The sequence below is a fragment of the Acartia tonsa genome, chromosome 1, assembly GCF_053477335.1.
Source record: "Acartia tonsa isolate MP-2025a chromosome 1, ASM5347733v1, whole genome shotgun sequence".
Taxonomy (NCBI): domain Eukaryota; kingdom Metazoa; phylum Arthropoda; class Copepoda; order Calanoida; family Acartiidae; genus Acartia; species Acartia tonsa.
In genome coordinates, this window is record NC_137260.1 from 61,385,310 (window position 1) to 61,399,647 (window position 14,338).

The 14,338-nt window shown below is 31.6% G+C and overlaps 1 protein-coding gene across 2 annotated transcripts in view; it reads right to left on the reverse strand.

The window, feature by feature from the left end:
- Tpr2 (Tetratricopeptide repeat protein 2) overlaps positions 1 to 14,338 on the reverse strand; it is a 98,762-nt gene that overhangs the window by 42,429 nt on the left and 41,995 nt on the right. The window contains exons 1-3 of one of the 2 annotated variants that reach the window (XM_080168745.1): positions 5,219 to 5,563; positions 4,360 to 4,429; positions 3,881 to 4,186 (exon numbers count right to left, since the gene is read on the reverse strand). The exons of the other annotated variant lie outside the window; for it this stretch is intronic. Coding sequence (XP_080024871.1) covers positions 3,881 to 4,186; positions 4,360 to 4,429; positions 5,219 to 5,336 — 494 coding nt within the window. The 5' untranslated portion in view covers positions 5,337 to 5,563. Of the gene's footprint in view, positions 1 to 3,880; positions 4,187 to 4,359; positions 4,430 to 5,218; positions 5,564 to 14,338 lie in introns of those variants that run through there. 2 annotated transcript variants of the gene reach the window in all.

Sequence of the window (14,338 nt, forward strand, 5' to 3'; positions counted from 1 at the left end):
AGAGTCCCAAACGCAAGAGTCCCAAACGCAAGAGTCCCAAACGTCAGAGTGGGACAAACGTCAGAGTGGGACAAACGTCAGAGTGGACATTGCTTAAGTAAAACATCAGAGTCTATGCTATTTTAATTATATGACAAAAAATAGACAGTTAGGCCCCCTAGCCTGCCTAGCCGCGGGCGCTCGGCCCCCTAGCCTATAACCTAACCTAACCTAATCATAAAGAAAATGACTCTGGCTGCAGCACTCAGCACCCTGGCCTACCTAGCCGCAGCGCTCGGCCCCCTAGCCTGCCTAGCCGCGGGCGCTCGGCCCCCTAGCCTATAACCTAACCTAACCTAATCATAAAGAAAATGACTCTGGCTGCAGCACTCAGCACCCTGGCCTACCTAGCCGCAGCGCTTTAATGGTTATAAAATCGAGACTCATACGTTTTACTTATAAAATGTCCACTCTGACGTTTGTCCCAAAAATCCTGCGTTTGTCCACTCTGACGTTTGTCCCACTCTGACGTTTGTCCCACTCTGACGTTTGGGACTCTTGCGTTTGTCCACTCTGATGTTTTTCCACTCTGACGTTTGGGACTCTTACGTTTGTCGTGGAACCAAATGAACAATGGGTAGGATTTATAAAGATGGTAATGAATGTCAACATTGTGCAGGAGATGTTTGTCTTTTTATTAACCTTTTATGCCATTGTTTGGTCAAGTTCCGCAAAAGAAAAACTAAAGTTAAGAATTTAAATGAAGGATAATACATTAGGAGAGTAGAAGTTACATCTTGGAGTATCTATTATATGAAGTAGTAATGTTTTTTTTTGTCAGAAGTTTAAGATTTCAGTAACTACTGAACTGATTGGATTCTCTAGTTTAGGTAAGCTTCGCTTAGGTCTCTTGATGGTTTTAGGCCATTTCTTTTTTAGATTTAAATCATTGTATGGTTTTAAGTTTTTTTTCTAGCAGACCCATTATGACCCTTTAATATAAGACCCTAAATGCTAGGGACGTGTCAAAATGTGATAAAATCAGAATAATCTGTAGTAGTAGTATTGGCCATGATTAACATGTTATAGACCTCACTTCAATGTTATTATAACACTACAGTCTTATCTTGATAAAATAAAACACAAAAGATAGTCAATTTCTGTCCTCTTTCAAATAAAAATCTTCTAATAATGATCATTAAATGTAACCTTTAAGAAAATATTATAATCATGACATTGAGAAACAATTTTCCGTGAGCAAAGCGCATTATTTTTCGCCCACTTTTGTTCAATTCTCCTAAGCCAATCTAATTTTTGTGAACATTTTTCTACAAATGGACTGAAATCACGATCAATTAGGGGAGAAAAAGAAAATTGGTTCAGACCTACGCAAGTAAAAGTCAAGGCCTACAAATTTGGTTCATGTACCTCGATAATTTCAATATTTGAATGATCTATGCAATCTATTTCATTTGAAAAATATCAAAGGATAGACTATTATGTTGCATAAAATTGGATTTTTAACAGTCAAATTTAAGAATTACATAGTTTTCTTTCAAAATTAAAAATTTACTGTAGTTGTTACAGAAAAATAATTATTTTATGGCCGATAACAGACAGTTGCCGTTCCTTTACTTTTTAAAATTATGTTTCTTCAAAGATATACAGAAATGCTTTTGCATATGGGCCAGGGAAAAAGGAATTTTTAATTGAAAATCAATTAAACTTACCTAAAATTAAAAACAGTATGTTAAAAATATTAAAGAGAATAAACAAAAGATTTTTATATAGTTTTCATGCATCTGAAATATTGAGATTTATAATTAGAGTAAAACACTAGAGGGAGAAAGGGTTAAATAACTGTATCTCCCCATCGCACCGTCCTTGTGCCGACTCTCAAATTAGTCATTGAAAATCAACCAATAGTGTGGTGTGTATTAACACAGCCAAGTGTCAGAAAACAATTAGGTAGCAGACGAAAAAGGTCATTGAAAAAGGGAGGTTGGTAGTTATCTGTATATCTGTTGTTTAATTTTGTTTATACATGCAACTTCAATCTATCCCTTTCTCCCTGGTGCACATATACAAGAAGAATAAATATACATAAAAATAAACATTGTTAAGAATATGCAAAGGTTGTCAAGATAAGAAAAATAAAGATTTATCAAGCATACAACAAAGAGTTGACAAACAGAATATGGTTAAAATGTTTTGCTTAAAAATATTTGTGCATGAGTTCACCAAGGTTCTTCAAGTGTTTAAATTCTAACTTCAACATTTTAATTATTTGAAAATCTATTTAATTGTCACCTAAAATTGAGCTGTGTGTTTTTTCCTTGGATAGTCTCTTTTCAACAACGTTGCTGTGTATTATTCCATCTATTTAATTATAAATTCTTTTCAAGGGACTATCCCTTCTATCCTATCATGTAAAGAAGTAGTTTTTTTTGTCTGAAGCTTCATATCTCAAAAACTTGAACAAATTGGGTTCTCTATTTATATGTAAGCTTTACATAGGTCCTAAGATGGTTTTAGGCATTTTTTTAAAATTTGAATGTTGAGATAGTTTAAAGCTATTTATAATATAAAGCCCCTAGATGTAAGGGGTGTAACCGCTAGTCATAAATAATTTATCTAATATAAAGAACCTAACGTTTTAATGATTCTCATTTCCCTTAAGTTTGTATATAAGTTGATAAGACGAGGTTAAAGCTAGGGAAGAAGGGGACACTATATATATTATGCTTTTCTATTGAGTTTTAATTACGTGACCTCTAATTCGTTAGCTTTAAAACTTTGGGGACTTTAATTAAATCTTAATTGGGTCGTGCAAACGCGTCTAATGATATCTCCAATTCTACATAAGATGTAATTTATTTTTAAGGGGGTGTACAACAATTTATCATTCATTGTCTTATCCCTTAAGATCCCTGATTATATAGCTCACAATTCGAGTCATCAGGGAATCATTAAGTCTGACTTAAATTGACAGTTTTTAAAAACAAAAACAACATTTTCTACTTTTTACTCAACTTAGTGACAAATCTATATGAATTAAGGACGGGGTAGTTTATTTTGGTCGTGTTTTAACAATTATCTTGTAGAAAACAAGTAGTGGAGCAGCAATAGAGACGAGCCAATTCATTTTTATAACAGTACTTGCAAATAAATCACCAATTATAAAGTTTTTTAGAGCAAGCAATAAATACGAGAAAATTCTTTTGATACATTAAAACTCTTTTCAAAAGAAGTTAAAGTTATTTTAAAGTTTAAGAGAACCCCTAATTCATAGAGTAGCTGCGCTTCTAAAATTTGAAATCAATTGCAAATAAATTAGTAATTTGTTAGTAGGTAGTTATATGTATATATTTCTTTGAATAAATATTCAAAATAAATTTTACTCCCACTCATTTTGGAAAAATTAAATTTATGTAAATACCCATGTCAAAAAGATTTGAGAAATCTGCATACTTAATTTCAGTAAGGCAAATTACAATTCATGATTTAATAAAATCTAATTTCAAAACCAAGTTGTTAAAACTATTAAAAATCTTGTTTCTAAGAGATGTTTAAATAATGTTCTACTAAGTTGAGCAGAAAATTCATAGCATTTTGGGCGTTGGCTAGTTCTGTATGTAAATGCTAATTGCACGCAACCAATCCTATTCAAAATATTCTATTGTCCAATAAAAAGAAAAAGATACATTTATAGTTCGATAACTTTCTTAAAATGTAGACTCGGAATGCATTTCAATCAGGAGAAAATTGCTTTCAGCTTAAAAGTAATGTGTTGATTATTCAAATGATTTTGTTAAGCATCCTGTTAGATGAATATCTAGAAATATTTGCATTTTAAGGGTTAATTTTCAAAGCATTATGTCATAGCAACAAACATGCAAACCTTTCACATTCTTCTTCATCTACTTCAGTGATGTTAATAGGATCTTTTTCAATGCTTGAAGCTTCCCATTCTTCTTCACTTTCAACATCAGTATCATCTTTGACATTGCTGTTAGCTTTCTCCTCTGTTTTAGTATGATAAAGAGTAGGTTTATGATTATAATTGTTCTCATTTGCGTCATTGATCTTTTCTTTGTTTGTGTTGATTTCATGATCATCGCTGTCATACTCATCTATTTGTTTTGATAGTCTGTCAGCAGCTGCTTGAACCCTCTCCAAGTCGCTAGTCATGGCCTCCAAACGTTGTCTTGACAAGAGAAAAAAAAGTAAGACAAACTATTTTCATCAATTATTCGCAATGAATATTGTACATTTTTAAAAGTAAAAAATTTACAGCAAATGTTGAAATGGTAGCAGTGACAATTTCTTTTTATACAATGAATTTTAATTTTCCTAATTAAACAATAATCCCCAACTCACCTCAGATTGAGAACCATATTTAAGGCAGGATCTACAGAATTATTTTCATGCATTGGAATATTTGAACTCCCTAGGATAACAAAATTGTGGTTAGGTGTGCATTCACCCCCACATACTTATCCAAATTTTAAAACCTTTACCATAAATAAATTTGATACTTAAGTAAATATTGTCAATATTTCATAAATAATGACATTTAGTAAGATAGCAACTCCTCTACCTTCTTTTATGTCATTTAAACTCCAATTACTTAAGATTTATTTGAAACTTGCAGACGCACCCCCTAAAGACCTTTAAGAGCAATTAAGAGAAAGGAGAGGGGAGTCGACCCTCAACTTTATATTATTGTTTTTAAAAAACTAAGTAATTAAATCCAGGAACTGTGAGAAGCTTCACTGAAAAGGTGAGTCATATAGGTCTAGTGGTTAGCAAGATCTTTCAGTAAATGCAGACAGATAGAAACTATGCGAAAAGTAATGCACACCATTAAAATTGTTGTTATGGCAAGAAAATCAATTGATCAAAATTATAGAAAATCATCATCCAATAATTTTTTATGCAAGAATTTATAAATGTCTATCAAATTTATTAGTATTGACTAGGTAACCATTTTAAATTAAAAGAAGAAATTAAAAAAATATACTTTTGACAAAATATTTTTTAGCAGGTATTGGAAATAAATAACTAAATATGTCAATATAAGGATAGCTTATTTAGTTTAATAACCTCATTTATTAACAAAAAAAAAGTGACATTTTGAGTATTAACAGAAAACTAGTTTTAGAAAAGACGCGCCATCAACAAATCATATTAATATTTTTTAATGGTTTTAAATATTTTAAAATTACAATTCCTATACCTTCTTTTTTGCCATTTAAACTTGTATCTGCATATTTATCCTTTGAGCTTAAACCCACAGCATCATTGTAAACATTTCCATCTCCTGATTTGGTATCTTTCCATGTTGTTGACGGCATTGCATGAGAATCATTATTTTGATTATTAGTTTCAACTTCACCATCCCCATTTCTTGATAATTTATCATGCACAATTGTCGGGGCTTGTTTGGGGTTATTATTATTATTTGAATTGTTATAATTTTCTCTTTCTGATTCGTGCTTGCTGTCTGAGGGTCTGGTGGTGTTTAGTGTGTTCCCTGATTTATGACATGTGTCTCTGTGTCCATATATGGTGTCACAACCAGTCGGCCTGCAGCATAGGCATATCATGAATTTATTCTAAATTATCATAAGAAACACAAATAGAAAAATACACACAAGACATAGCTAAATGGAAGGGCTAAAGTTGTTCTTTAAAGAAGCTAAAGAAAGAAATAAAACCATGAAGAAATAATTTGAGAAAAAATTTGTCTCCTACTTTTTTACTTGTTCTAGAGAATACCACATCATAGTGATGAGAAATTAATGCAATAAAACTAGAATAGTTATTTCTCGTATCGTATTATAAACGGCTTTTCGCGGATATAGAATGTACAATTATAAGATTAAAACTAGTTTTTTTAGCCCCGTGGTGCCGAAGGCACCGGCTAAAAAAACTAGTTTTAATCTTGTGATTGTACATTTCTATATTCGTAGAAAACTGGATATAATACCATGCTAGACATAGTTTTTTCGTATGGATGAGAACCGGTTCCTATCCACCGGATTCGAATGAATACGAGAAAAATGATTAAGTATTCTTAATGACATTATGTTGTAGACATCCCTAGTGGCAGGTGTTTCATTTTTGTTGATTGTATCTTTATTACTATTCCAACCTCGCACCAGACCAATTGTCTCTTTCTAGTAATTCTACCAATGACGTCATAAGTTTCCAAATATTTTTTTTAGGAATGATCCTCTTGATCGCCAGTGTTACACAGAATACCACCAAAATAAATTAAATTGACGATAATGGCAATACAATAAATGTACGCATGCTTTTTCGTCCCAATTATCAAATCTCTCCCTCCCAAGTCTAAATATTAGACACAAGAAATGGAAATAAATGTTTATTTTCCATTATCCTATCCCTATTTATTTGTAATATGAAGTAAAGGAAGGCAGTAAAATGGATAATACTTGTAGGCCTGCAGGGTTTCAGGAATCGCAATTTCGGATCTTATTGCGAGGACTTAGATTAATGCAGAGGGAGGGGGTGCCATTAATGCCCCACAAGTAATTTTACCATTGTTTCTTGAAATGCAATTTTCAATTTCTCCAAAAAAAATTGCTTTAGCTTTCCCTGTGTATACTTAGAATGCATAGAATTGTGAAAATGACACCCTACTCCTCGCTATACCCCTCCTAAAAACTTATGGTGTGTAATCATTTACACAAATCATCACAGTTGCACTGCCTTCATATTCGAGAAAAAAAACATTGGTTTATAAATTAAATGGGTAATAAGTGAGAAAGTGTAACAAAAGTGAAGATACTAAAGGAGGGACTCAACGTTTTCTTATTCGTTGGCTTCAAAACTTTGGGGAATTTTAATGTATAATGATTGGTAGGTTCATTAAGTTCATTGTTCAAACATTTTAACCACTTATTGTAATTTAAAGAAGGGATTATTTTTTTTATTATTGTCATGTACATCAATTTATCAATCATTGTCTTATCCATTAAGATCCCTAAAAGTTGTTGTGAATATTTGCGGTTCTGAAGGTTTAATACATTAGCGGAAATGAAGGCACACCAAAAACTTATTACGGATCCACCCTTTTCTTCACTTTTATTTCAGTTTAAAAAAAATCAGGATAGGTCTGGAAAATGTAACGTTTTTCTCTTTCTTTGAATCAAATAATAATAAAATTGCAGAAAAATTGGACAATTGAAGTCCATGCTTGGCGCAGCTGAAATAAAAATTGAGCACCTATTAGGGACACATTTGTATTCGGAAGCAGCTTTTTGTGCCTGATAAAAAATGGCGTCATACACTACAATTAAACAATAATAGGCCAGTATACGTTGTAATTAACCAATAGTAAAATATTTACAGGTCAATCATTGATCATTTGTATTGTATAACGTCCTTTTTTAATCAGCACAATAAACTGCTTCTTGTATTCATACAGTTATGGACAGAGCTAAGTTACAAATCAGCTACAATATTTACATTTTTTAATGACGTATTTGAAACCTTAGGATGGGCTCTTCCAAATGGCAAAGCATCTTCTGGCAAAGGGGGCGGTGTATTTCGTGGCGGCGGTGGTCTACCGGCACCCCCGCCCTCACTAACCGACCGGCTGTGGCCGCCTCTGCCCTCGCTGGCTGACCGTGACCTCCTAATATCGCCTAGAAGACTATCAATCTCGTCTGACGACAACCTTATGGTGCTTGAATGACGTTTTCTGATTTCTTTCAGTGTATTTTCAACCAAATTTTTATTTGCCCCATGTTGGGAAAATGACATAGAACCTGGAGCACCCCCCGGCGGACAACCGGCAGGTCGCCGGCTTACACGCTCTCGATGCATCACCATTAATAACAAAAAAGACAGATATTAGCGTCACAATATGTATAAATAGGCCTAGAATAGTAAGTCAACACTTCACTGTCTTGCCAGGCTTGCAATAGCAGAACTGAAAGTTTATTCTCTCTCTCAACAGAAGTATGACTCAAAACAAGATGTTAATCCTAAATTTCTAGATCTTTCCAAAGTACGTATAGTAGTTATTCCTTTATTTTATAATCAACACAATTACTTTCAAGATAAACAAATTTAATGTGTACCCCCTAATGTGTTTTTAAAGTTGATTTAAGATAATTATTGAGAATGACAGAAAGGTATTTTGAAATGATTTCTCTTACCCCCCCCCCCCCCCCCTCATGTTCACCTAAGTTGACCCAGACGTGTAGAAAGCAGTTTGGCCCACTCATACATGTGTACACATACGTATGTGTACACATGTATACCACGCTGTTCTCTAATGAAATAAAAAAATAAATAAATATATTTCAAATACTATCTTTACAAAAACTATCCATCTAAAAATAGGATCGTTCCAGAAAATTGGTTGGGCAAAATACTTTTGGGTTAAACAGTAACTTTCAACTAAAATATCTCTCAAAGATAATAAAATGTTTTTCTTGTTCTTTCAAATAATATTTTCAATTGATGTTTCTTGTTGGTTATACCTTATTCCTATTACGAAATAAATTATAGGAAGTTTTTGTTTAATGCTAAATTGGTGACACATTAAAACATCTCATTATTATTTAAGTAGAGTGTGATGTACATTGTACACTTTACACACACACACACATACACACACACACCCCCCCCCCACACACACACACACAAACACACGAAGGAAGGAAGGATTAGGCAACACTTAAATATAGATTATTATTTACGTAGGCTAGAAGCCATCATTTACAATGCCCTTTAAATTTTTAAACACACCACTAAAGAGTTTCTATTTTTGTATTTCTTTTCTGATTCATTCAAAATATATTTTCTGATAGATACATTTGTTATATTCGGGCAACAAATCTAGATACATAAATTTGAGTCATGTGAAGGAAACAAGCTACTGTGAAAATACGACGAAACCCACAACTTCGTTTCCTTCACATGGCCCATAAATTTTATAAAAGCAATAATTCTAAAAACATGCTGATTTTTAATTTTTTTTACATTTTCTTAGAACACTAAAAACATTACAAATTACCCATAATCTCAAAGATATTAAAATAAACTTAATTCACGACCGTTTTGGAGATCTTAAGTAGTATGTAAATAGTGATTGTCTTACTAATTGATAGAAATTTATAAACCTTTTTCTCGTATTCATTCGAATCCGGTGGATAGGAACCGGTTCTCATCCATACGAAAAAACTATGTCTAGCACCGTATTATAACCAGTTTTCTACGAATATAAAAATGTACAATCATAAGATTAAAACCAGTTTTTTTAGCCCGTGCTTTCGGCATCTCGGCTAAAAAACTTTAATCTTATAATTTTACATTTTATATCCGCGGAAAGCCGTTTATAATACGATTACATAATACAAGTATATTAAAATAAACCACAAAACTATTTTAATAATTACAACACAAAAAGCAATAAATAACTGGAATAAAAATTGTTTAGACTCAAAAAAAAAGTTAGGAACACAATGAATTTTGTATGGGCCTATGATGCATTTGTAGTTGCCACCCTTCTTTCCATTACAAGAAAATCTGACTAAAAACTCAACAAAATCATGACAGCACACAGTTGGTTAAATATGGACAAAAACAATAAGGAAAACATTATCAGTTTAAAGGGAAAAAAGTTGGATAATAAGACATATCTATTTTCATATTTCTTTGTTTAATGCACAAGGCATGTCTAAAAGACTTAGTTTTCCTAACTCTATATGTACAAAACTCTATTTAAATATTTCTGTTTTATAAATATTGAAAAAAAAACTTGCATTTATCTATAAATTCAACCATTCAAGCATTTTGGAACCTTGATGGTTATTGTTAAAAAAGGGTTAAAAAAGTATTGTACAGACAAAATTTTTTTAAAAAGGGGAAATCTATCAATGCAAAAAAAAACCTGTTATATGCGTGCACAGATTTTTTTTTGTGTTTGAAAATATTTTTTTAAATAGGCCTTTGTCTTGGGATATAAAAGGGGGAGATAGGTTGTGCTAAAATTCAGTAAAGGTGTGAGTTTAAAGGCTTTAAATCAGTAATAGAACGATAATATTCACTAAATATGTGTATTCCTTATTGAAAAGAACCATAGACAATTTTTTTATTATTAAGATATCGTTCTACTACTGTTTTTAAGCCTTAAAACTCACACCTTTACGGTTTTGCACAACCAACCTCTCCCTTTGAATTATTTTCATAAAATATTTTTAACCAAAACTACATCATAGTGCAAGGGTGCAGCCTTGCTGTGCTATGAGTGGGTGGAGATATTTTGAATATTTTTGTCCCGCACTATGTCATAGTGCAAGGGTGCAGCCTGGCTGTGCTATGAGTGGGTGGAGATATTTTGAATATTTTTGACCAACACTACATCATAGTGCAAGAGTGCAGCCTTGCTGTGCTATGAGTGGGTGGAGATATTTTGAATATTTTTGACCAACACTACATCATAGTGCAAGAGTGCAGCCTTGCTGTGCTATGAGTGGGTGGAGATATTTTGAATATTTTTGACCAACACTACATCATAGTGCAAGGGTGCAGCCTTGCTGTGCTATGAGTGGGTGGAGATATTTTGAATAAAATCTGAATGATCTCTCTACTCGTGGAAACCATCATGAACATACAAATATTCTCATCCGTATGGACAGGGATATAAGTTCCCAAAATTAAAGAAGTCTTTTCCAGTATATAGCTTTGATACTGGTTAATATCCGCTCGATTAGAACCGGTTTTCTCGTATTCATTCGAATCCGGTGGATAGGAACCGGTTTTCATCCATACGAAAAAAACTATGTCTAGCATCGAATTATATCCAGTTTTCTACGAATATAAAGATGCATCTCGGGGCTAAAAAAAACTGGTTTTAATCTTATAATTGTACATTTTATATCCGCGGAAAGCCGTTTATAATACGATGCGAGAAATAACTATTATATTACAGACAAATTTCCGTGAATATGAAAATTAATATCATAAAATTAATACCAGTTTAAGACTTGAAGAATAGTTAATCCACTTCAGCTAGACCTAACAATATATGTATAACAGCAAGAATAAAAGATTCAAATCTTTTTAATTGATATTTAATTCAAAGTCATATCTATTAGCCCAAAGCCTGCCAGGGACCACTAAAAAGCTTTACTTCAAATTTTTCATATAGTTCAATTCTAATATTTTTATTTTTAATATCATTTTTTTCAGAATAAAAATTCCACTCCCAACGCATCATCTAAGAATGTACATTAACTTCACCATCCGAGATCTTTAATTATATCGGCATCATGAAATATTCAAAATATTAATATTTTCAAAAATAACTTAAATTTATAATTAAATGTAGAAAAAGTGTTACTTAAGAATTTAATTGCAACCATGAAGCCGAAATTTATCGTTTTTAATAGTTATTTATCATATTTTCGTAATATTGTGAATGCTAGAAAGGATATTAAAATTATTTCAACAATTTTGGTCATGTGATCAAAATTTGAATTTTCCTTCTACTATTGCCCCCTCTGGGGGCGAAGTAGGTGGAAATTTAAATTTTTGTCACTTGACCTCAATATTGGTGAAATAATTTTGAATGACCTTTTTTGTATAAGCAATATTAATAAAATATGATACTTGGTTTTGTCTCATTCTCTATCTTTTTCTTAAATTCAAAAAAGTCTATCAAAAAATTTACATCTTCTAAGGGTGAACAATAAATATCTCTGTCTATTTTTCTCTATATTTCTTCCCCCTCCCCCCTCCCTCACTTTTCTGTCTATTTCCTTCTCTCTCTCCTCCTCTTTTGTACGTTCATTTATACAATAGAGATAACCTAGAGACAGCACAAGGGAATTTAGTTTACATTATGTATCAGCTATAAATTGTTGAATATCTTAGGTTAAAGCTTTCCTTGGGTGAAATATTTGAAGAAAATATTTCTTCCATCATATAATGTGAAGCGTATGACACAACATATAATAAGTTAGTTATAAATAATTTAATTTCTTATAATAAAGTTATCTTTCTAAAAATTATATCATTGCAAAATTTAGTTGCAAATAATGTTGCCTATAGGGCTGTATTTCATATACAACAAAAAGTGAACAAAGGTTTCATTTTAAGAAAAAAATTGGGTCAGATTGACCATCTATGTCTAATGTTTATACCCACATCAAATATTAAATTATAACAATGTACAGTAGAGTGGATCAATTTTGGACATTGAATTTGTAATCAACATCTACAGTTTAAACGTCATATAAGAAACCTAAATATAAAAAATTGATTTTGTCCTTGAGGGGAAATGGGGGGAAGGTGTTTCCATGCATTAAAAATTTTAGAAGTTTATTCTGGAGGTGCAACTTTTTTTCTTTCAAAGTATTGCTTTATGCATCTTTTTGAATTTGTCTTGTTGATTAATATAAGAATATCAAATTGGTTTTAAAAAATATTCATCCAAGCATGAAAAATCTTAAATTAAATGTAAAATCTCTTGGTTTTTAAATTTATTTATGGATTTTTCTTGCTAGGATCAATAGTTTTAAAAACAGATTTTTTATTCTTATTCTACTCTTCAAGACAAAATTGGGAAGGTGCATAAAGCTATACTTTGAAAAAAAAATTTGCCCCCCCCCCCAAAAAAAAAAAAAAATTCTCCCCACAAGCGTCTTTCTAAAAGTTTACATGCATCAGCGAGCCTCCCCATTATTCAAAATATTTTCTTTTCATTTTTTGGTCTCTTATATGATGTTCAGACAGAAAGTGTATGTAGCACATTTAAAATTAGAAAATCATTGAAAATCAAGCCACTCTAATGTACAGCATTTATTTCTTCAATTCCACAGTACAAAATTATTCCTGTATTTAAATTTAACATATCATATAGGAAAAAATATTCTTGTATTTAAAATTAAAAATCATGTTGGAATTTTTTTTAAAACTTTTAATTTTTTTAATAATGTACAGCAAATTATTTCCTTTTTATCTCATGTTTTGAAATTTATAAGATAGTTAGAATAAATTACAGAAATAATGAAAGATTTAAAGAAGAGAGCGTCAGGGGGGGGGGGTCGAGGGGGGTTTCCCCCCTCAGGAGAGGGGGGGTTGAGGGGGGTCTCCCCCCTCAGAAAAAGCTTGGGCTTAAATCTTCAACAAATAAAGAAAACAAAATTATTTTAAAAATTTCTTTTTTATGTTAAATATTATTATTTTTGTGACACTTGATTTTGAATGACAAAAAATGTTGAAATAAATATTACCCACTGCACTGTATGAAATGTTAAATTAGAAATCAATAATGATGTTGGAAAATTTATTCTCATTTTATACTCTGAAAAAAGGAATTGACAAAAAATAATAATTTTTATTCCAAACTTTTAAAACAGCATGCCTATTTCTTATTGGTTGACACTCGAATTAAAATAAAATAATGAATATTATTTCAAGACCAGAAATAAATTTGAAATAAATAATTTTCTTTCCCCTTTATCTTTTATTCCAAAATGCCAAGAATTAATTTTGAAATAAAATAATTTTCTTTCCAATATTTTTATTCCTTTTTCTTATTGGACGTCATTTTGTGTCCAATGAGAGACTAGTGTTTAAATATTTTAAAGCTTATTACAGCATTTATTTTGAATATGATAATCGCAACATTCTCACATTAAATGTGATAAAAAATATTATTTAGTTCTGAATGTTTTCGTAGATTTTTGTTGTTGATAGCATCTACAGCATGTAGAGAACGATACATGTAGAAACTTATAGTGCCTGACGAAATAGTTGTAGAAATACATTTCCCGTATCGCTTTGAAACCAATTGATATCCGGTGGATTAGAACCGGTTCTCAGCCATACTGAAAAATTATGTCTAGCATCGTATTATACCCAGTTTTCTACGAATATAAAAATATCCGCAGAAAGCTGTTTAAAATACGATGCGAGAAATAACTATTCAGCTCTCTCTCCATTATATATTAATTCTAATTATCAAATCTATTCAAGCCAAAAAATGACAACGTTATTCTTATTGAATAAATTAGCCTTATTTATAAAAAGTTATGGGCAGAACTTTTTTCTTCTTTTCAGGTTGTCCTAAATGCACCCAGTGCATGGGAAACAAAATAGATTAAAAGTAGGGCGCGCCAAAACAAACCAAAATAGATAACACAGAAAAATCAGGTTTTAATTTAACATGGTCCTAAATTAGTAAATATTCAACGTTAGAAAATTTCAGGGCTCAGCAGTTGTAACTAAAGTCGTTTTGATTAAAACTTGCTTGCGCCCCTAGCATGTAGGAGCTCTATACTCAAAGGGCTATGAAAGGGCATAAAAAAATAGC